Raw genomic sequence first — 24,671 nt, 5'->3', positions numbered from 1 at the left:
AGCCCTTTATATAATTCAATACCCATATGGTGTAATGATGCTCACTTGGAAAATCAGCCCATACCAATTAGTAGTCAGTCGGTACTGTAAATCCATCAGCCTCGTAATAAATAGAAACCAAGAAGCCAGAGAATACGAAAACTGCACAAAACTGCCAGCCATAAGTAAATAGGGAGCAAAATCCTTATCAAGAGGTTTACTAAATGTTATTAGAGCCTTCAATATCAATTCCTTGGGTTTTTGAAGATCTCTGCTTTAAGACAGTTATTTGGATCCTTCACTATACTTGTACAACTCCAATGGGGGTGGGGATAATTTGTCTTGTTACGGTCGGGAACCTGTACACCCTTCACATTACCAGGCCAAAGTTCTGATAATATACTGTAATCTTTTTACCTGAATGTCCATAGCTTCAACAAGGGTGAATAAAACAAAAATGAAAATATAAAGAATATTTTTTAAAGTTCGGCATTTTATTCCTTAACGAATGTCATCTTTACAATTTTAATATTACAAAGTAATAAAAAGTGCAGTACATAAATAACAGCAGCAATAAAGTCATTAGTCTTGACATATTTAAGACTAACCATTTATTTTCCATATTGTCAAAAAACTAAATTAAAAACTGAAAATCACATGTACAGCATAGGAATCAGAGAATAGCAGCGGATCTATAAATACAGCACACACACTTCAAATGGCAGTATATCTACATTACAACTCAATGGTAATGTAATTCTCCGCCAATGTGAGAAATAGTAGAACAGGGAGCGGCCTCTCCTGTACTTTGTAAAGTTATTACTATAGCACCAGGACTGTTACAGGGTAGTGATAAATGGAGAACTCATAGGAGCAGAAATCCTCAGCTGTAGTGGCATCAGACCCCTGTCTATTTTTGTAGCAAGCTGCTAGTTTTATTGACACTGTTTTGGGATACATAAAATGCTTTCATTGAATTATAGGGATAGAATTAGTCAAAAGGAAGGGAAAAAAAAAACTAATTAGGTGTTTATTATTTTGCCATACAATGCATACCATAGAAGATAAATGTTTAGCTATATTTCACTTGTATCAACGTGGTGATGCCAAAATGTTTATGCTTTTTTATTCAAGGAAACAGCTGGAATTTGTTTATACGTAAAAAGGCAAATTTCTATATGTACTGTAGCATGACAAACCATAGGCATGCCATAATAGCATCACAATGGGCCTATGGGTGGGCAGAACGGTGGGCCTGTGGGATGGGACACCATAAAGCTGCTCTCAGAAATTGAAGGTTATCTGAATTGAGCACCAAATTGGTACTGTTTCATACCATACAGATGCCAGCTGGATAGCACAGTCGTCATCTACTGGCTATTGTACGGCTCAGCCCCTGAGCCCGCTCCATACGCTTGCACCCAGCGTGTGATGTGCATGCACTATACACATAAGGAAAGGGGAAATTGTATTTTATTTTTTTTACATTGATACTTTGTATGATCAAATTAGCTTGCCTTAAAGTCATCAACCTTTCATCTGTGGAGAATTCCTGATAGTTTAGTATCTGAATCTTTTATTAGCAGCTGGAAGAAGCTCCCCCTTGTCTTGTGAGGGCACTGCAGAGAACCATATTGTTAGAAACCAGCCATCAATTTTGCATATTTTTCATTGTCCATGGAAACTCCACAGTGCGTTATTCTTCCTCAAGACCTGTCCAACTGGCAATACTTTTGATCATAAAGGGTACTTTACACACTGCGATATCGGTATCGATATCGCTAGCGAGTGTACCTGCCCCCGTCGGTTGTGCGTCACGGGCAAATCACTGCCCGTGGCGCACAACATCGCTTACCCCCGTCACACGGACTTACCTTCCCTGCGACGTCGCTGTTGCCGGCGATCCGCCTCCTTTCTAAGGGGGCGGTTCGTGCGGCGTCACATGGCAGCCGTCCAATAGCAGAGGAGGGGCGGAGATGAGAGTCTTGAACATGCCGCCCACCTTCTTCCTTCCTCATTGCCGGTGGTCGCAGGTAAGGAGATGTTCGTCGCTCCTGTGGCGTCACACATAGCGATGTGTGCTGCCGCAGGAACGAGGAACAACATCGCTACTGACCAAACGATTTTTCATAAACTACCTCTCTCAAACGATTTTTGCCTCTTTTGCGATCGTTTAAGGTCGCTCCAGCCTGTCACACGCTGCAACGTCGCTAACGACGCCGGATGTGCGTCACAAACACCGTGACCCCGACGATATATCGTTAGCGATGTCGCAGCGTGTAAATGGCCCTTTATACAGCTCTTATCAAAAAGACCAGGATTCACATTTGCTTATCGATTAGTTAATCAATGTCTTCCTCCTTAATCCCAACCTCTTAAGGTACCGTCACCCATAACGAGATCACTAGCGAGATCGCAGCTGAGCCACGGTTTCGGTGATGCAGTAGCGATCTCGTTATGTGTGACACCTACCAGTGATCAGGCCCCTGCTGTGAGATATCTAGTCGTTGCAGAATGGTCCAGGCCATTTTCTTCAAAGGCAATGTCCTGCTGGGCAGGACACATCGCTGTGTTTGACACTGTGTGACAGGGTCAGAGTGACTGCTGAGATCGTTATACAGGTCGCTACTGCGACCTGTATTGTTCCTGTATTGCAGGTAAGATCTGTGTGACATCTCACCTGCGACCTCCCAGCGACTTACCAGCGATCCCTATCAGGTAGCATCGTTTTCGGGATCGCTGGTAAGTCGTCGTGTGTGACTGGGCCTTTACTCCCAGATTACATCTCCATTTAACCTTGAGGTTGCACTGAGCCATAATATACCCCCCTGGTCCAGTGTACTGTTATAAGGAAAGTACTGCACCTGCCTTCCTCAGTGACTGATGAACTATTGTGCCAGCTGTCAATCATAATGAAGAGGATGGGGAACAGCTTCCTTCAGGATTACAAAAAGACTCAAGTAAAAGGCTATTCCATTATTGATTTTAGAAAGCATATATTATTCCAGTGATCAGTCAAAAGTTTTAACCCCATTAGGAAACAGCCAATTTCCATTTTTTGGACTTACTTTTTTTCCCCTCCCTTTTCCCAATAACCTACTAAAATTTTCTATAGACAAAGCCGTATGAGTTTTTTTGTTTTGCATAACAAATTGTAATTTCACGTGACACGGTTAGCATTACAAGTACTGAACACGGGACAATTTAAAGTGAAGTGAAATGGTGAAACTGCAATCATTGTGCAGTAAACTGACCTGCACCATTAGATTAATACTAAGTTATTTTTTTAAATCAGTGCCATAATTTTTTTTTTAAAATTAATAAAAATAAATAAAATAGTAATCGTACATCATGGAGTGGAAAAGGGTTAAAGACTGGCTTATCTGTGTGCCGAGACAAAGGGCAGATGCACTCAGAAACATAAGCAATGTGCTCCTTCATTTTTCCTTGCTCTCCACAAGGAGCCATATGAGAAGTATATGAACTCATTGATTTTCTATGTGATCACTATGGCATGAGAAAAGTTTTATAAAACGATAAGTACACTTTAGGCATGATTATAAAATGCAACTTTTAAGATTCATGTTACAAATCTGTACTGCAGCAGTGACAGTAGATAAAAATGTCAGATATATCAGTCATTGGCAATCGAGAACCACCTCTGTTGCACATTTATTTTTGCTATTGTATTTACGACCCAATTGTATGTAAACATTAATGCACAGAATTAGATCTCGGCATCCGCTGGCCGGGGTATTTTCTCCATTCCCCTGAGTGTAAAGTGCTGTGGAATATGGCATCACCCTAAAAGGATAATCACAATATGCCATTTGCAGTGCACAAGAAATCATCATGTCTTCGGCCTGCTTGAGTAGACAGCTTTGCTGCACTAAAAACCAACATTAGTTAGTGTTATGCTCCTTCTAAATAACTTAAGGCATCATTTGTAGCAACTAGCAGCCAAATATAAAATTCTAATAATTTTTTTCCTTCAAATCAGTTTTTTAACCTTAATTGGGGATATGCTATGGTCAGAATGCCCACAATTGAAGACACCAGGCCACAAATCCCAATGAATCCAGGATTGGTTTTGTAAAATCCTAAACGATCAAGAGGACTAAATAAATCACACACATTTTTTATTGTGTCTAATAACACTGGTGGGTGCTTCTTTAAGCTCAAGCAAAGGAAAAGTAACGCGCCCTCAAGGCTCTTCAGTAAAGGATTGCCTGAATTCAGAGTAGGACCATTGTCGTGATCAGCCCCCTGACGTCCGCATCTCCTTTCGTTCTCTATGCAGTTTATTATTACATACAAATCCCTGGCTAGATGAAAGAGGAGAGAATAGAAATAACATTGGCTGGCTCGATGCTGCCACTTCTCCTTGTGGACGCCAGAAACTAGATCCACACTTCTAACCCACAGGACAGTGTCACAGGTAAAATACAGGACGCGGTTCAGGTTGGCAGCAGTAAGGCAGTAGCACAGAAAGGGATCTGGCAGTTGAATAGAGGCTTTTGAAGCTTCAATGGCATGCACCATATTACCCAGTCGAAACACTAAAAGACAAGAAAGATGGTTAATTATTCATCAGTTAGATCACCACTGTGACAAATGTCACCCACATTATCACAAGCACATTCCAATATTCTAGATAACCTACAGCTGTTCTGCTCTACTTAGCAATATCCATTTCTCATACAGAAATAAGAACTTACAAAGACCCTTCTGAAATGTCGGAAGTCACTAAAGTGCTGCTCTGGGCTGTGTTGTTTTTTTTTTTAAATACATGCCATGTATTACTAAACTCCTCTGCAGCAGAGATTGCAGGGGGAAGGTAGGACGTGTCCCCTAACAATGCTAATCACAAGGGTTTTTTGAAGAGGAGACTGATCCAGCATTTTTACTTCTGCATGCAAGTGTTAGGCTATGTGCGCGCATTGCGTAATTTCATGCTTTTACACTGCATATTGCACTGCAACGCAAATGCATGCATCCTGCGTCCCCAGCACAATCTATGAAGATTGCGCATAATCCATCTGCACGTTGGGTTTGAAAGCACAGCGATTTGCATGCTGAAATTTTGTTCTAAATCGCTGCGCTCAAAATAGCAACATGTCACTTCTTTCGTGTGCTTTGGATCCAGAGCGCATGAAATCGCATATATTCTGCAGACACACTGCATCCATTACGCAGTGTTTCTGCAGAGATTTGAAGCACACATGCGCTGCCAAATCGCTGCAGATATTTCAGCATAGACACTACGCAATGTGCGCACATAGCGTAAAGGCCAGTTTACACGCAGAGATAAATCTTTGGCAGATCTGTGGTTGCAGTGAAATCATGGCCATATTGTTCCATTTGTACAGGACCACAAACCTGGTACTGATTGTCCACAATTTCACTGCAACCACAGATCTGCCACAGATTTATCTGTGTGTGTGACAGGGCCTTTAGACAAGAAGGATTCCTGGACTAAAAGTTAAGAAGATGGAAAGTTCACACTTGGGGAAGGGGAAAGAAAAATTAGAGAAGGGCTGCACAAATCCTGGAAGCAATGTCACCGGTAATCTCAGTAATATAATAGGAAACAACTTTAAAATGTTTCCCATCTTTTTGAAAAATCCTGAATACCCAAGTACAACAACGAAAAATAAAAAGGAAAAAAAAATATATATATATCTAATTGGATTGGTGCATCCTAGAGTGGAACAACCGGCCCTTAATATAAACACTAATTTCTCCACCCATGGATTGAAAGTTTACAAGAAAGTTTGCACATGGGGATAATCTGCAGAATCTGGTTCATGTAGTTGCAAATATACCTATAATTATACACCACATTAAATGGATGAGATGTAGGATTGTAATCATTTTCTCCATACATTTACTAAGGGTATAAGGCTATGTCCGCACGTTGCTTTTTACCTGCTTTTTTGCTGCTTTTTCAACTGCAGCGTTTAATGCCAAAATGGTTGTGTTCTGCTTTTCAAGCAAAGTCTATGGGAATTTGGGTTTCTTGTGCGCCCTATGCTGTTCAAACTGCAGCCTTTTTGTTGCAGAACTTTGGTCAAAAACTCAGCTTTGCAGGGCAAAACCCAAATGGCAAAAACAATTGAAATGTGAATTGTTTTTGCCATTTGGGTTTTGCACTGCAAAGCTGAGTTTTTGACCAAAGTTCTGCAACAAAAAGGCTGCAGTTTGAACTGCATAGTGCGGACAAGAAACCCAAATTCCCATAGACTTTGCTTGAAAAGCAGAACACATCCATTTTGGCATTAAACGCTGCAGTTGAAAAAGCAGCAAAAAAGCAGGTAAAAAGCAGGTAAAAAGCAACGTGCGGACATAGCCTTATAGTGTTATTTGGGCTTCCTCTTCCTTGACTAGGGGGGTCTGATTAGTTTATTTGAATAGGAGCCATAAATGTTTAAACTGCAGATTGGTCACCATAGTGGAGAAATTGTTCACCAGGGTATTGAACTGCAACTGGGAGTACAGGGTAAAGGAAGATCACAGATTTGTAGGGAAAAAATAAAATAAAATATAAATATAATATAATACATACACAGCAAATTGCATTAGATTGTTAGTAAATATATGGTTGCACGCGCTCTATCACTCACTATATTTACAATCTTTGGCACTGACCGCTGTACTCCTATCTCCATTACTTGGAGTGGTTGTATACAAGTGCAACCATTGCTTCCTACAAATGGGGAATTCTGAACTCCTGTTCTTATGATTGATGGGAATTCCAGCAATTGGATACCCAACAACCATTTATATATCACCTATTCTGTGGATCAATGATACATCTTTAAAGGGATCTGCAGAGCTTAGGATAAAAGTCTGCAGCACAAGATAGCATGTGATGCACGCTGTCACAATTCCCCTGTATTCACAGTGCAAGCTGGCCGCTTAACCGAACACCTCATTTTTCTATATTAAAATTGTTAGAATTTGTTTTAAATTATGCTATGTGCATCACTAACCAGGTTTAAAACACACAAAAAAAAAAAACAACTAACTTTATATAGTTAGGTGAATGTATCTCATAACTTAGGTTTCAGTCATAGGGGTTGTGCTATTGACTTCAGTCATGAAAACCTACAGAGAAAACACTGAAACACATGTTGTATAAACAATAATGTTTATTATTGAATCAATTTAATAGAAAAAGGTTAAAAATTACAGAAGAAAAATTAAGAAGAAAGAGAGGGGGGGGGAATACAAAACAGTGATGATACAAAATGACCCCCAGTGGTCACCCAAGGCTTGTAATAAGGATGTAGGTACAATATAGGTACAATCAATGCAAATAATGTTAGGTATACCTATGGAATAATGAAAACCGAATTAGTCAAAAGATCATATAGAGCTGTGAATGTATGGAAAGTAAGGAGCATGAATAGTTAATCCTAAAAGGTCATAATTACCATTAATGGATATCTAGAAAGTCTAGTAGATACTCCTGACTGTGATAAAGGGGCTTTTTTAAGAGGACAAATTCAGTTTGCATGAGACCATATGTATACATATGACAGAATTTATACAAAAGATGCTCAAAAACCTAGGACTGTAGGAAGAATTCTTTATACTCCTATGTGCAGGCTGGGCTAGTAGGTAAGGTCATATCAAAAAAATTCGTTTTAATGATGTATAAAACACAGTGTGCACCCCCTGTCAGATGGAGCAGAGATGGAGCGTATCACACATAGATAGGCTAGTGCCTAGAAAGATGGTACTTAAATATATGAGTACTGAATCATGCCAACATATATATGAGCAGTATAGAAAAATACATGTGTTCATAAACACCTCATATGTGCTCCATCAGACTGGAGGACCCACATCAACTAGCAGAGGTATAATCATTTAACATAGTTGCTGACCTGTTAATAAGTGTGTATGTATGTATGTATGTATGTATGTATGTATGTATGTATGTATGTATATATATTATTTACACTGCTATTTTTTACATCCATCCACCTTATGTGACACCATGTTTTTAATCACTATTTCATCCACCATTCTTCACTACATATACACACTTACTAGTACATGTTTCACATATTTTACATTGTTCTTATATTATTCTTATTGTATGACTTGCACCCTATGTATGATGATTGTGTGTGACCACCACTGGGGGGTTTCCCAGTTCCATACTGTGTCCATGCCATGAATAATACATGCTGTTTAATTACTTTTTTATTTTATAGTTTATTCCTATATTATGGAGGAGCCTGTGCGGGTGATTCACCCTTCTAGAGTATGCTTTGCGACATGGACACAGCATGTGAATAGAGCGACATGCCTCCTGATTTACGCTATTAAAAGTGACATCTTAATCCATGTCTCTTAGGGACTACTTGTGCGCATGCGCTTGTTACACGCAACACTTACTACTTCTGCTGCCGCTTCCTATCTCGGGATCGCGCTTTACTCTGCCGCGGTCCCGAGACCGGAAGTGACGACAGACGCCGCACGGCCGTGCATGTGGTGTCTCCGGACGCCACACATTCCTTAAAAGGCACTCTACACTACACACATCTACGTTTCCCTTGATAAAGACGGCGAAACGCGCGTTGGGAAGCCTCCCAGTGGTCTCCTGCTTGTAAGTAAATCATTGATTATCACTCTATGCATTTATATGTGTGCCTCGGTATGCTCCAGGCTTGATATTTCCAGCAGTTCAACTGCCTTTTTGTGGCTTCAGGGACATACCTATAAACTGGAGTTATAGCCCCCTATTGCAGCATCTAGTGCACTGGGTATTTTATTTCCATCTCCATGTATACCAACTTGGTAATATATACTTCTATTCCTGTATGATATACATCTCTTTCCTGGATAAATAGACATGCTGAGCATACTTTTTTCCTGTTACTACTGAATGATGCTGTATTCAATGGACTGATGGATTATAAATAGAATCCATATTATATATATATATATATAATATGGATTCTATTTATAATCCATCAGTCCATTGAATACAGCATCATTCAGTAGTAACAGGAAAAAAGTATGCTCAGCATGTCTATTTATCCAGGAAAGAGATGTATATCATACAGGAATAGAAGTATATATTACCAAGTTGGTATACATGGAGATGGAAATAAAATACCCAGTGCACTAGATGCTGCAATAGGGGGCTATAACTCCAGTTTATAGGTATGTCCCTGAAGCCACAAAAAGGCAGTTGAACTGCTGGAAATATCAAGCCTGGAGCATACCGAGGCACACATATAAATGCATAGAGTGATAATCAATGATTTACTTACAAGCAGGAGACCACTGGGAGGCTTCCCAACGCGCGTTTCGCCGTCTTTATCAAGGGAAACGTAGATGTGTGTAGTGTAGAGTGCCTTTTAAGGAATGTGTGGCGTCCGGAGACACCACATGCACGGCCGTGCGGCGTCTGTCGTCACTTCCGGTCTCGGGACCGCGGCAGAGTAAAGCGCGATCCCGAGATAGGAAGCGGCAGCAGAAGTAGTAAGTGTTGCGTGTAACAAGCGCATGCGCACAAGTAGTCCCTAAGAGACATGGATTAAGATGTCACTTTTAATAGCGTAAATCAGGAGGCATGTCGCTCTATTCACATGCTGTGTCCATGTCGCAAAGCATACTCTAGAAGGGTGAATCACCCGCACAGGCTCCTCCATAATATAGGAATAAACTATAAAATAAAAAAGTAATTAAACAGCATGTATTATTCATGGCATGGACACAGTATGGAACTGGGAAACCCCCCAGTGGTGGTCACACACAATCATCATACATAGGGTGCAAGTCATACAATAAGAATAATATAAGAACAATGTAAAATATGTGAAACATGTACTAGTAAGTGTGTATATGTAGTGAAGAATGGTGGATGAAATAGTGATTAAAAACATGGTGTCACATAAGGTGGATGGATGTAAAAAATAGCAGTGTAAATAATATATATACATACATACATACATACATACATACATACATACATACATACATACATACACACTTATTAACAGGTCAGCAACTATGTTAAATGATTATACCTCTGCTAGTTGATGTGGGTCCTCCAGTCTGATGGAGCACATATGAGGTGTTTATGAACACATGTATTTTTCTATACTGCTCATATATATGTTGGCATGATTCAGTACTCATATATTTAAGTACCATCTTTCTAGGCACTAGCCTATCTATGTGTGATACGCTCCATCTCTGCTCCATCTGACAGGGGGTGCACACTGTGTTTTATACATCATTAAAACGAATTTTTTTGATATGACCTTACCTACTAGCCCAGCCTGCACATAGGAGTATAAAGAATTCTTCCTACAGTCCTAGGTTTTTGAGCATCTTTTGTATAAATTCTGTCATATGTATACATATGGTCTCATGCAAACTGAATTTGTCCTCTTAAAAAAGCCCCTTTATCACAGTCAGGAGTATCTACTAGACTTTCTAGATATCCATTAATGGTAATTATGACCTTTTAGGATTAACTATTCATGCTCCTTACTTTCCATACATTCACAGCTCTATATGATCTTTTGACTAATTCGGTTTTCATTATTCCATAGGTATACCTAACATTATTTGCATTGATTGTACCTATATTGTACCTACATCCTTATTACAAGCCTTGGGTGACCACTGGGGGTCATTTTGTATCATCACTGTTTTGTATTCCCCCCCCCTCTCTTTCTTCTTAATTTTTCTTCTGTAATTTTTAACCTTTTTCTATTAAATTGATTCAATAATAAACATTATTGTTTATACAACATGTGTTTCAGTGTTTTCTCTGTAGGTTTTCATGTTTATGTACACTGGAACAATTAATATGTTCTCTTGTTTATTGTGACTTCAGTCACTGTCAATCAACATCAGCCATACGTTTTTTTTTTTTAAATTAAATCACACCTCCCACATCAGAAATGATTGCTGTGACTGCCCCAACATCATAGCAATCTCCCCTGTAATCCTGAGCTTGTGCACGAAAGGTATTTTCCCTGGGCATGCGCACTGAATCTCGGTGTATGTCCCCAGATTCATTATACGGTGTGCACATGCTCCACTTAGCGTGTCCCCATAACCGACGCCGACTGGGGAGAGAAGCTAGGGATATCGGTAATAAGGACACTAAGCGTGAGCGCACCCAAAGTGACGTCAGCAACCTAGAGCATGCGCACACCACATAATGAATCTGGGGACGTACACCCAAATTCAGTGCGCATGCCTGGGCAAAATACATTTACTGCGCAAGCTTGAGATTACAGGTAAGATTGCTGTGATGTTGGGGCAGTCACAACAATCATTTACACATAATGAATCTGGGGACGTACACCCAGATTGAATGCCCATGCCCAGGCTATAGACATTTAGTGAGCAAGTGTGGGATTACAGGGGCGGTGATTTCTAATGCGGGAAGCGTGATTTAAGTTAAAAAAAAAAAAAGCATGACTAATGTTGATTGACAAATGACTGAACACATTAATAGCACAACCCCTATGACAGAACCAAGGTATGAGATACATTTACCTAGCCATATAAAGTTTTTTTGTTTTTTTTTTTTAGATAACTATGTTTTGTTTTTAGTTTTTTAAATCTTGTTATTGATGCAGAAAATTTAAAAACACATTCTGGCCAGTTTAATGTTGAAAAATAAGGTGACAGGTTCCCTTTAAGAGACCACATGTATGCAATCATGTACAAGTATTTATCTGGCTTCTCTAATTGGTATGTGATCACATGTATAAGGGGTCATGGGAGAGATAACTTGCACTGGGAATACTGTGGAATTGTGTGCCCGGCCCAAAATTGTGTCCCAAACCTCAACAATTCCTTTAAAAATTGCCTATGGTGATCAGCTAATCAATGGATCTTCTTCATTTTAAAAAAGGGGTTGTCGAGATGAAAAAACTCCTTTCTATTTATAGAGAAAATAATATAATATATGTCCTTCCTATTGCTGTAACGCGTTTTGCAAATACTTATGCCCCAAAAAAGACAAAAGTATTCCAGGAGTGCTAACTTGCAAATATCCCTTTTTCTGGTCAATTAAAAGTATCACTCTTTGAATATTTTTTTTTTTCTTTTTAAAGCATAAGAGTATTTACATAGATTTTTCTGGCAGACACGGTCCCACAATAACATTTTACTGTACATCACCTTTAAGGTGTTAGAATATTGTAACCACAGCTTACCGACAGTAGTTTAGCAGATGAATGTACTGTATTAAATAGAATGGACAATGAAAAAATGTTACAAGAAGTTAGCCCAGTAAAAAGCAGTGAAATAATTAGTAGATGAGGGGAAGTAACTGCAGCTATAGACAGCCAGGTCTAGTACTTACATTTACGGCCAGAACTCATGTCAGATTCCACTCGTTTGAGCTTCTTTACCACTTGCTCTCTGCCAGCTTTATTCTCTAAAACATAACTAAGCAACATGCATGCATACTGAGTAGCTCTGAAATGGAAAAAAATGAGTGTGATGGAGGTTTTAAGGAAGAATAGAATGGGGATTCCTGGTTCTTCTCTTATGCTATGGGTGAAATTTTAGGAACTAAAACTAAACAAATCGCAGGGTGCAGGTGCATAAGTTACTAAAGGGATGATCAATCTAGAAACTGTACCTGAAAAGTCGGTCTCTTCCCTGACTTTGGTTTGTGAACTTCACAAATGACTCCATCATTACTGAAATGCAGAACGCCGTCTGTAAGAAAGACAGACTGTTGGCAAATGATTAGGAGTATGAATAATATGTAAATGAATCACAATGTATTTCAATATACAAATTGCCTCTTCAGGGAGAAAGACGACTTGAACTCTAGAGCCACCTATTGGAAGTAGCAATCCTGAAAATCAATATTGACCCTTTAAAAGGCGTTATCTACTACTCAGACAAGCCCTTCTCAATCTGTATTTATCACCATTTAAAATAGAAAACTTCAACTTGCCTCCAGTGCCGACACCTTTCCAGCGGTGTTGGCACTGACTCTCCCAGGGTCATGTAACTCTGCGATGTCACATAATCCCTAATGCCAATGAGCAGCCGCTTCACTCTTCCTGCCTTCAGAGAAATCACTAACATAGAAGAGAACGCTGCTGCTCACCTCCTCCGGATGTGTGGGATCGTTTTGGAAACGGGGGAAAGTAAAGCTGCTGCTGATTGGCATCTGTTTTTGCATGACGTCACACTGTTCAAGTCCTCTTCCTCTCTGAAGAAGCAATTTGCATATTTAATTTCCCAGAGGAGTATTGTCAGACTTTTAAGCCTCCTTACACTGACATATCAGACTGGTCACACTCTCCACAAGGAGAAATATTACCCCTTAGATCATATTTGAATTACATTTTTTACATCAAGAAGAGTAAGTTACAGTCAATTCCTTACTGTTACAAAATACGGAAGGTGTTATTTTACAGTTTATACAATAGCACCCACACATTGACTTTGAAAATTACTTACCAGTAATTGGATTTTCCAGAGCCATTACAGCACCGTACATGAGAGTGCATCCACCCCCAGCAACAGGAAACCTTTCTAAAATAAAAAGGGAAGGCACCTCTCCAAAACCCCAGTGTGTTTTTAGAAACTTAGAGGTAACGGTCTTATTAATAGACATATACACATATCCATCACCAAACAGGAGAAAACCCCATTGTGCTGTACACATTCAACATAGTGTGAGACCAGACAGACACTTTTTTTGTTTAAAATATAATATATATAATAAAATCCACCACCAACATAGGGAGGGAATTAGCACGGTGCTGTCATGGCTCTGGAAAATCCAATTACCGATAAGTAATTATTGTGTTTTCCCTTCCCATGACAGCACCATACACGAGAGAATAAAATAGAAGAAATTTAGGGCAAGACCACTGCAGAAGCACCTTTCTCTAAAGGGATAGCACCGACAGACCCACATCCAAACAGTAGTGCTTAAAGCAAGGTAGAAGACCATACTGCAGCCTTACAGATCTGCTCCACCAAGTCATTCGCCGTCTTCGCCCAAGAAGTGGATATAGCCCATGTAGAACGAGCCCTAATCACCTGAGGAGGGGCCTGACCTGACCCTGAAAATGCCAACTAATGGCCTCCCTTACCCACCTAGCAACAGTGGATCTGGTGGCCACATTCCCTCTATTTGGATCGCCAAAAGAAGAAACATGGTGGAGGATTTTCGCCATGGACGAGTTATGTCCAAGTATCTCAGGACGCTACTCCTGACATCAGGAAATGAAAGACCTGCTCTTCTTGCGACTTGGGATTTCCACAGAAGGAGGATAGATAATTACCAGGCCCCTATAGAATTTTGAATTGACCTTGGGAAGAAAAGCCGGGTCTGGCTTAAATATTATTTCAAAATCCTGAATTGTAATTAAGGGAGATTTAATGGAAACGGCTTGAAGCTCACAAATGCATCTGGCTAATGTTAATGCTACCTTCAGGGTAAGAGGCTTAGTGGAGACCTAGGAGATGGTTCAAGGAATGTTTAGTGAGGGCATAATACAAAGTTAAGGTCCCCGGGGGCCATCCTAGGCTTTGCTAGTGTTCTAGAAGTAAATGAGGCCCCAATGAACCTATGCACCCACAGATGGTCTGCCATCTTTCTATCAAAGAGTGCGTCCAGGGCTGCTACCTGCACTTTTAATGTAGTAGTAGATAGGCCCCTTTCAGATTCTTCTGCAGAAGCTGCAACACTCCTGGAATCAGCACCTGCTGATGTTCAGATATCGGTCATCCTGAGAACTCCAGGAATTTTTCCACACTGCTGCACACTTGGTGGAAGTAACTTCCTTCCTGCTACAAAGGAGGGTGGAATTTAAGATTGGATAAAAACACCCTTGCCGTTAGAAGGTTCCTCTCAAGTTCCAGGCTGCTCCAATGTAACCCCTGTACTTGAGAATGAAGAACTGGCCCTTAAGAAAGTAGATTGGGTGTGCCTGGTAGAATCCAGGGGTCCAATATAGACCAAATTCGCAGCCACGTGAACATTCTTTCTGTGGCCAGAAGGGGTTATCATGAGGACTCTGGCCTGCTCCGTCCTGATTTCCTCCAGAACTAGCAGGATTAGTGGGAAAGGAGGAAACACATATGCTAGTAGGAAGTCCCATCTCTGTAGAAGTGCGTCCATTCTCTCTGGTCCTCCGTGGGATCTAGGGAAAAGAATGTCAAATTGCCGATTTTCCTGATATGTAAATAAACCTATTTCTGGTTCTTCTCAACCTAAAACAGATCTGTTTGAACACCTCCCGATGTAAAGTTCACTCGGTTTGTTGAAGGTATGGCGACTGAGGTAGTCTGCTATGATGTCTGAGCCTTACAGACGGGCGCGCGGTGAGTGACCGCAACCTCCTTCCTGCTATAATAAAAATAAAAAAAAAAATAATTCTCTCAGGAATTTTTGCCTTGTGCCTCCATGGTGATTTAGGTAGGCCACTACTGTACTGTTGTCCGAGAAGATTACCACGTTCTTCTTTACTAGTATCTGTAATGTCTCCATCACTGCTGGTAGTTCTTTGAATGCTTCACAAATTTGCATGTCATCCTTGCGCATGGGCCATACTAATCTTCTCTGTATCATTCCAATGTTAGTATATGTGCTGCGGAAGCAAGCACTTTTTAGGTTCGAGGAGCTGCTTTTGAAGGCTGGATTCCTTTCCCTTTGAAGGTACTGGTCTCCTAGGTGAGACCCCCACCCCACTGGTTTGGCATCTGTATTGATAAACACCGGCTCTACTGTGTTCCAGAGATCTCCACTCCTGAGACTTCCTTCATCCTTCCACTACTCCAGTGATTTTAAAACCCACTGTACTGCAGAGATGGTAGACATCAAAGAACCTAATAGGGACATTGCTCCCCTCTGAGAAAATTCTCGGCTTTCGTCTGAGCTGATAAGACTTTGCGTCTTATTTGGATATTTTTCCTGGTGGAAGGAAACTGTACTGCCATACTGAATCCAGACTGACGCCCCCCCAAAAAAACCTGAATTTAGACTAGGTCTTTCCTTGACTGTCTCACGTTCATCAACTGCCCCAACCCTGAGAGGACTGAGGTGACCTGACTGACAGCTGCTGAACAATCCTTTTATTTTCTTAGTAGCAAAAGGTCATCCAGGAAAGGGACTATTAGGACGTCTTTTTCCCCTATATAAGATGCCATGTCTGACAATTTTGGTGAACACCTTCGGGGCTACCAAGATGCCAAACAGAAGACACTGATTCTGATGGTGAGTCAGCTTCCCTTCGACCATCACTGCCAGCCGGAGATATTTTAGGTGGTCTTTGTGGATAGGGGTGTAGAAATAAACGTCAGTCAGGTCTATTACCGAAATGTAGCAGAATGGGAATAGTAATCGTACTGTTTTTTTTTTCCAAGGTCTCCATCTTGAATCTTTCTACCTTTATATAGTGATTCAGGGATCTTTAGATTGAAAATGGTCCTGAAGAACACATATTGCTGTAGCACCTGGTACCCTCTTATGCAACTGGCACCCTGACCAATATGTTCTTCTCTGTTAAAGGAGAGGGCTACCCATTCCAGAACCTCTTGGCTCTTTGGGTCCACTTGGGGGCTTATTATGCGTTGTGGAGGGAGGAAAGAGAAATGGAGCTTGAAACCGAGGGAGACAGTTTTTAATACCCAGTCGGAGGCTGGCCCACTGGTGGTAAAATTGTTTTAGTGTTCCCGCCTAGAGGCCTGGGGTCATCGCCTCCTAGGGCTCTTCTTTGAGAGACTCTATGGAATAAGAACCATTTAGACTAAACTTTCTCTTCCCCTGGCATGGTATAGCACGGAATTTCATTTTCGATGAAAATCTGTGCTCCAGTTTTTTAGCCCTAATGCTGGTTTGCTTTAGTTGGGAAGAACACAGGCGCGGGTGCCTAACCTAACCCTGTCTTCTGGGGCGTCGGCCAGGAAGATAGCTTTTTGAATAGTTAGCAGAGCTTCTAGCAACTGTATTCGCAGATCTCTGTCTCTGATCTGGACCTCTAGTTCTTAAAGACATTTTGCAAAGGATCTCGCAGTGCAGGTGGCAACAATGTTTACAGGCTTACAGGATTCTGCCGTTGCTCCCCAGGCTCCATCAAGGAAGGTGTCCACTTTCTTATCTAAGAGTCTTACAAAAAACCTAGATCTTCAAACGGGCAAGTCCACGTATTTTGAGACTTACTATAGCCGCGTCCCCTCCAATGAACACAGGTAGGCATCTTTCAGCATTGCAACCAAGCATTGGTCACCGCCTAACAGGTTGGCAGCATCCATGAGCTCTGCACATGATCCGCACCCATAACCTATCGCACCCCAAACGACAATCCCACTACTAGAACAACAAGGGTAAGTGCCAAGAATGGCACAATCTTCCGAAAAGGGGTACTTTTTTAGAATTTGGGGAACCGACACCTTCCTGACTAGTTTTCCTTTATAAATAAATTCAGCAGATTTTATGCGCTGGGAAGATCCTATGCCTTCATGTTTTGAAAACATGGTGTCCTGGACTGATCACTGCTCATTCAGGGATTCCACCCCCCATGGTAGCTCTAACTATTTTTAAGAGGTTTCCTGTATCCTCTCTCGGAAAGCATGGCCGATCATGGTCTTCATTAGACTTAGAGTGCTCTGATGAGAGCCCCAATTCTCCCGTTTTCTCCCCCTCCTCAGCGCTATCCTCAGATGGGGAGCAGCGACTACTGGATGACAGGGCTGTCCCCAGACTAGGCTTCCTAGCAATCGCAACCTCCTCACCTTTAAAAGGTGCAGCAAGGAGACCAGATTGTCTATCTTGTCCGATTCAGTGGGTAGAGGAAGAGGTTATGCTTTGTGCAGCTGGCAGATACCTTCCACATTTTTTTTTTTTATATTTAAATAAGGAACAATCCTCTGGTCTGGCTCCGGACCATCATCCTCTCGATCCACGACTGGCAGTGCAGAGGAGAGAGAGAGCGAGAGCCCGAACAGATACCACAGTAGGACAGATCTAGGACCTTCTGAAGCATTGCTGGTTGCTGTGGGAGCTTCCATCTTGGAGGACCACTAAAGGCACGCTGTCTGGATAACTGTTTCAAATTCCCCGCCACAGTGAACACAGCAGGCGCAGCCTCCGATCTAGGAGGTGGCCTCTGATGCCATCCCTGGTGTGCACCGTTATTTCCGCTCCCATGAGCCTCCACTTCTCCGGAAGTAGTAGTGGGGCTCGCTCCTGCGCAAACGGCCGTGTGCTTTTCTGGTGCATGACTGTGCCTGCAGCTCTGTCTTCGGATCTACGGAAGTGATTGCAGTGTTACTGTTTCAGCCACCGCACCCGGAGAATGGGTCCTGGCCAGGGCTCACACCCTGCTAGGTACCTGAGGATCCGCTGCCCGATTGTTGCCCAGGGAACCTCCAGTTCATGGGACGCTGGGCATGGAGGAAGGGGAACGCACAAGCAGCCAACGCGGCCCCCGTGACACCTGGATCCCGGAGACCCCATGGCCTGCCAAGACCCGATCATCTGGAGAAATTTCCCAGATAAACTCTGGTATCCTCTTGCAGGAACAGGAAACCACACTGAGGGGTTTTGGAGAGGTGCCGCCACTTATTTCAGAAAGGTTTCCTGTTCCTAGGGGCGGATACACTCATGTACGGTCTGTCATGGGAAGGGAAAAGCGCACTCATTATTGTTGATATTGCTCATCGGTATGGTGTCCCCTGCCAGTCTGCCTCTTTTGTCAAGGGAAATCACATGACCCCCTTCAGTGCCTCTGATAAGCTGCATTCTTCATTCTCTATCAAAGCTCGGGACCGAGATAATTTCTTCTGAGGAGGACAAAATATAAAAGCTGCAGCCAATCAGGGCCGCTGTTTGGCTCCAGCTGTCATATGATGCTCTCCCCATCAGAAGAAGCAGCCAGGAATCTGCTGAGAAAACCACTGTGGAGAACAGGGAAAAACGGCGATTTGTCAGGTAAGCAAAATTTGTTTTTCTTAATGTTTATTTGCCCATAGCTATGGGACTTTTGTTTTAAAGTAGTGGATAATCCCTTTAAATAGAGCAATCAACATCCTAAATGAATGCTTCATTACTCCGATGGCCTAAGGAGGTATTGGATTTTCAAGATCATGTGTGTCGTACAAGCAAACATCACCAAGACCAACTATTCTAGGATGTGGGCACCAGCAGGAGATTCCACTGGTAAATAATGGCTACGGTATTTTGTTATTTTAGGGAAATCCATTTTTTCAATTTGTATAAAACTCCTTGTAACCGCTAAACTGCAGTTAACCATGTGCTTACCAAGCAGCCAGCCGTAGATTAGATCACCACCACGGCAGTTCTATCAGAACGAACTCTGGGAAACACTGGAGAAGGGGGGCCGAGTGAGCAGGGGACTCAAGGTCTACGAAATTGTTATGGTGGAGCAATATGAGTCTGGGGTCCATTTCTAGGAAAATGAACAAGCAGTTTAAAATATTAGCAATAGGTGGAAAAGAACATGACTGCAGGGGCACTGGCAGACAGACAGAAAAGAGCCCCTGTGCAAAAACAATATATGGGGCCTTTGTAGCCCAAGAGCTCAGAAAAATGCAAAATTCCACCTGCTTTGGAGGTAGAAATGGACCCTCTTACCTATTGGGCCCCTGTACGGCCGCACCAGTGATATGTTCATCCCTGTGCAGGAGGTTGTTTGTGATCTCTAAGGCTGTTTACAAAGAATCATTTGTTATCTTACAGGTACTTCTCACATAGCGAGATCGCTAGCGAGATCGCTGCTGAGTCACGGTTTTTGTGACGCACCAGTGACCTCATTAGTGATCTCGCTGTGTGTGACACTAAGCAGTGACCTGGCCCCTGCTGTGAAATCTCTGTTCGTTACACACAGTGCTGGTTCATTTTTTGGACGTTGCTGTCCCGCTGTGAAGCACACATCTCTGTGTTTGACAGCGAGAGAGCAACAATCTGAATGTGCAGGGAGTCGGCTTCTGGCAGCCTGCGGTAAGCTGTAACCAAGGTAAATATATTTACCTTGGTTACTAGCATCCGCTGCTCTCAGGCTGCCAGTGCTGGCTCCCTGCACACGTAGCCGGAGTACACATCGGGTAAATAAGCAAAGCAGTTTGTTTATTAACCCGATGTGTACTCTGGCTACGAGTGCAGGGAGCCAGCGCTAAGCGGTGTGCGCTGGTAACAAAGGTAAATATCGGGTAACCAAGCGCTTGGTTACCCGATATTTACCTTAGTTACCAAGTGCAGCATCGCTTCCACGCGTCGCTGCTGGCTGGGGGCTGGTCACTGGTCGCTGGTGAGATCTGCCTGATTGACAGCTCACCAGCGACCATGTAGCGACACACCAGCGATCCTGACCAGGTCAGATCGCTGGAGCGTCGCTAAAGTGTGACGGTACCCTTAGTTTCCAGAAGCACAGCTAAGGTGAGGCACACATAAGCTAACAGACCGAGACCTGACAAACTCCATAAGGCTATGTGCGCACGCTGCATCTTTTTTTTTCACCACAAAGATGCAGCATTTTTATCTTTGTAGTGACTACAAAGAGCAGCATTTTTTGGCCTAAAAAAAAAACCGCAGGAGTTCTCCACCTTTCAGGCCTCTACTGAAGTGAGCCGTGAGATTAACGCTGATGTCACTCAGGTGATGTGCTGTGACACCGCAAATCACGAGTGACATCACCGCTGATCTCGCGCGCCTCACTTCACTAGCGGCCTGACCCTCAGAGCAAGAAGTCATGTTCTATGGCCACTTGTTGTGATCGTCAGATGTAGCAGAGCTGGAAGCGTCGTGGGACCTTGTGTGGATTATGTCGGACCTGGAGGGGTGTTTTAGGGGTTAATAAAGTGGTGAAAGAGGGGGCTTTTGTGTGTTTTATTTCAAATAAAGGATTTTTGGGTGATTGTGTTTATTTACTTTCACTTACAGCTTAGTGATGTGGGGTATCTCATAGATGCCTGCCATAACTAAGCTAGGACTTAGTGGCAGCTATGGGCTGCTGCCATTAACTCCTTATTTCCCGGTTGCCACCGCACCAGGGCAATCGGGATGAGCTGGGTAGAGTTCGGTGACTGTCGCTTCTAATGAATGTGGCAATTCCGGGCAGCTGCTGGCTGATATTTTTAGGCTGGGGGGGGCTCCCCATAACGTGGGTCTCCCCAGCCTGAGAATACCAGCCCTCAACAGCGAGACTTTATCTTGGCTGGTATCCAAATTGGGGTGACTGCACATCTTTTTTTTTTGTTTTTTTAAATTATTTAATTTTCTGTATGATATAGACCCACCCACCGGCGACTGTGATTGGCTGTAGTCAGACAGCTGTCACTCAGCGTGGGGGTGGGTCTGACTGCAACCAATCACAGCCACCGGTGAGAGCAGGGAAGGAGTGAATATGTTATGAACCTAATGAGCAACTTGGAAAATGTATTAAACATTCAGTCTTAGTGCAACAGACGTTTCGGCCCAGAAATGAGTTATGCCTTCAAACCATAGAAATTCTTTGAGTAGGAAACCTGTGCAAAGCACTATTAGGTATGAACTGTAAGATAAGGCTCTATTGAAAGTGGTATCCACCACTATATATTTATAAAGCGCTAGATATGTGCTGTAAGATACGGGTCTATTGAAAGCTGTTCCCACTGCTGTTTTGCTGTTTATTTGTAAAGCACTAGTGAGATGGCACCATCTGTATGGAATCTATGAAGCAGTGGTATCCACTGCTGTGCTTTCAATAGAGCCTTATCTTACAACGCTTTGCACATGTTCCCTACTCAAGTAATGTCTATGGTTTGAAGGCAGTTTAATCTGGGAGTGTCTCTTTTCAATTATTATTCTACATGGTGTGGAAACCTACGAGAGCACCCCAGCTATGATTTTTATGGTGGAAGTGCCTTATGTCATACAATGAGCCTAATGAGCAGCCGGCTCTAGAAAAATTAAAGAGCTACCACGGCAGCAGTGAGACAGCGGACTGGTGATCGGCGAGTATGAAGCGCTTGCTCCTACCCCTTTGCACACGATTCTGGTCAATCCCCGCCAACCCGTAGTTTAGTCAGAAAAACATGGCGTTTTGGTGCGTTTGGCTAAGTGCACACACTGCGTTTTTTAGCGCTAAAAACGCACAGAAACGCAGAGTCTTTAAAAACGCATGCAAAAAACGCATGCATTTTTACCGCGTTTTTGGCTGCGTTTTTTCTCACTGCGTTTTATCAGTGAACATTGCCATTAAAGATTGTTGAAAAAAAAAAAAAAGTCTGATTTAATTTCCTTCTTCCATATGTTCTTCATTCTCCACTAGTGTATGCAGGAGAGCAGACAGCTGCAGAACTACAAGGCTCAGCATACACCATCCACTAGTGGATGCAGGAGAGCAGACAGCAGCTGCAGAACTACAAGGCTCAGCAAGCTGCATCCAATAGTATATGCAGGAGAGCAGACAGAAGCTGAAGAACTACAAGGCTCAGCATCCTCCTTCCAGGACTGTATGCAGGATTTGTTTGCCCCCCCCCCCCATCCCCAAAAAAGCAAAAAAAATGACGTGGGCTTCGCCATATTTTTGTATGCTAGCCGGGTACAGCAGGCAGGTACTGGCTGCCCCCAACTGCCTATTTGTACCCGTCTGGGAACCAAAAATATAGGGAAGCCTTTTTTTTTTTTTTTTTTTTTAAGTATTCCATGAATTTCATGAAATAATTAAAAAAAAAAAAAAAAAAATAATGACGTGAGCTTCGCTTAATTTTTGTGTCCAGCCAGGTACAACTAGGCAGCTGGGGATTGGAATCCACAGTGCAGGGTGCCCATGCTTTCTGGGCACCCCCGCTGCGAATTGCAGTCCGCAGCCACCCCAGAAAATGGCGCTTTCATAAAAGCGCCATCTTCTGGCGCTGTATCCAACTCTTCCAGCTGCCCTGGTGACGGTGGCTCGCTGGGTAGTAATGGGGTTAGGGCTAGCTGTATATTATCAGCTGGCCCTAAGCCCGAAATTCATGGTGTCACGCCAATATTAGACATGGCCACCATGAATTTCTAGTAAAGATAAAAAAAAACACAACACACAGAAAAATATTTTTATTAGAAATAAAAACACAACACAATTAGTGACTCCATCTTTATTGAAATAAAGAACCCCCCCCTCCGCAGTAATCCTGGGTCAAGGGTCCCGCGCCGTCCAATCCGGATCCAATATCATCTGATCGGTTTGCTGGAAGGCAAAGCGATCAGATGATGTGTTAGGGGAGAAGAAGGAAGAAGGAAGAAGGAGAAGAATGAAATCCAGAGGATTCCGCTGCTCAAAATAACGTTACATGCGTTACTCCCGCTGGGCGGAAGCAACGGAGCGTCGCCCAGCGGAAGCAACGCAGGGAAGAAGAAGAAGAAGAAGAAGAAGAGTGAAATCCAGAGGATTCCGCTGCTCAAAATAACGTTACATGCGTTCCTCCCGCTGTGCGGAAGCAACGGAGCGTCGCCCAGTGGAAGCAACGCAGGTCCTTTTGGTACAATCCGTCACCCATACAAGTCTATGGGAAACAGCGGAATCCGTTAACGGATTCCGCTGTTTTCCAAAAGGGCGGATTGTAACGGAAGGAAATAAACGCAAGTGTGAAAGTACCCAGCCGGCCGGCCGCCACTTGTGTCCATGTGACAGATCCTCCTTGGGTTCAGTCTTCTTGCTGCTTGATCAACAGAAAACACTTTTCTTGGGGTTGTTTCACAATCAGACTGTGTCCAGTGATGTCGGCACCAGACGTGGATCTCCTGCACCAAACTCATTGGCTTCCTAGCTTTATATCAGGATTGGGGGTTTAGGAAGATAACGGCCGGTCTGGTCCGGACATAACGGGGGTACGGGGAGCGCGAACCTCAGACACCAGAAACCGGACGAACAAATGTGAACACAACTGGACCAATGCACCTTCAGGAATCAGGGAACAAATCTGTATGAAAGCCACTGCAGTATCAATAATATATGTAGAGTGTGTGTGTGTGTATACACACACACACAGTATATAGTGTGTGTGTGTATATATACACACACACACACACACACACACACACACACACACAGAGTATATAGTGTGTGTCACACGTATAGTTCATAATTCAGTTCCTAATTGCAGGGTCACACCTTTCTTCCCGGCCCATTATCCCCGCAGTGCCGGCCAGTACCCACCTCATGCCGCTGGCGGTGCCGGCCTCCTGCCACCTGCTCATTGAAGCGCCGCCAGCTGTAACTGTGACTGACAAGCGCCTGGTCATGTGACTGCTCGCCTCCTTTCTGCTCCGCCGGAAACTTTCCAGCATAGTAGAAACGTTCCGCCCTCCGAACCCGTGTATCTGCCACATAATGTGCAGCTTTTTGCTCCACAAAGCCGCAACTACTGAGCCTACACTGTGCAGGGCAATGCCGGCTGTAAAAAGGAGAGACAAGCCGTACAAATCCTAGCTTTTCTACTTCCGGGGCTGTTTCCTGTTTCTGGTTACTATGGTGACGAATAGCAGCGGAGCAAAGTGCACGGGAGGCTGGTACCGGTGCGCCCTGAGCTGTAGCCCGGGAGAGGTGAGGAGGATGTGCTGTGTAGGGCAGAGGTGCTGGGGTTTAGTATGGTCAGTATACCATCTCTGCCACCAGCATTTACAACACAAGATGCCCGCATGATACAGCGCGCTCACACCTGATGAAGCTGGTGCACTTTATACACCC

At 43.0% G+C, this 24,671-nt stretch overlaps 2 protein-coding genes and 1 non-coding gene across 4 annotated transcripts in view; 1 reads left to right on the top strand and 2 right to left on the bottom strand.

Moving 5' to 3' along the window:
• Window positions 1-468: 468 nt before the first annotated feature.
• PEX11A (peroxisomal biogenesis factor 11 alpha) lies at window positions 469-24,404 on the bottom strand. 2 transcript variants are annotated; one of them, XM_075345928.1, is made up of 4 exons: window positions 24,141-24,404; window positions 12,614-12,693; window positions 12,332-12,447; window positions 469-4,538 (listed from the first exon to the last, which is right to left on the bottom strand). In XM_075345928.1, exons 2-4 carry the CDS (start codon window positions 12,670-12,672, stop codon window positions 3,976-3,978), a joined length of 738 nt encoding a protein of 245 aa, XP_075202043.1. In that variant the 5' UTR covers window positions 12,673-12,693; window positions 24,141-24,404; the 3' UTR covers window positions 469-3,975. The 2 variants fall into 2 exon arrangements, with proteins under 2 accessions (XP_075202043.1, XP_075202042.1); XM_075345927.1 differs by lacking the exon at window positions 24,141-24,404 and adding an exon at window positions 19,262-19,322.
• LOC142304858 (U6 spliceosomal RNA) lies at window positions 15,500-15,606 on the bottom strand. Its single transcript, XR_012753505.1, has one exon. It is a non-coding gene; the product is annotated as a U6 spliceosomal RNA (small nuclear RNA).
• The window catches only part of WDR93 (WD repeat domain 93), an 88,709-nt gene continuing 88,338 nt past the window's right edge, over window positions 24,301-24,671 (top strand). The window contains exon 1 of the mRNA XM_075345925.1: window positions 24,301-24,527. The gene's annotated coding sequence lies outside the window, so the exon portion shown is untranslated. The remainder of the gene's footprint in view (window positions 24,528-24,671) is intronic.

This window comes from Anomaloglossus baeobatrachus, chromosome 4 (assembly GCF_048569485.1).
Source record: "Anomaloglossus baeobatrachus isolate aAnoBae1 chromosome 4, aAnoBae1.hap1, whole genome shotgun sequence".
Taxonomy (NCBI): Eukaryota; Metazoa; Chordata; class Amphibia; order Anura; family Aromobatidae; genus Anomaloglossus; species Anomaloglossus baeobatrachus.
This window is presented reverse-complemented; position numbering and strand designations above follow the sequence as displayed.

Coding starts and splice junctions, on each gene's coding strand:
- PEX11A (XM_075345928.1), bottom strand. CDS start 12,672: ATGATGGAGTCATTTGTGAAGTTCACAAACCAAAGTCAGGGAAGAGAC. Junction 12,448..12,613: donor GGAAGAGACCGACTTTTCAG/GTACAGTTTCTA, acceptor TTTCCATTTCAG/AGCTACTCAGTATGCATGCA. Junction 4,539..12,331: donor CATGAGTTCTGGCCGTAAAT/GTAAGTACTAGA, acceptor CTTGTCTTTTAG/TGTTTCGACTGGGTAATATG.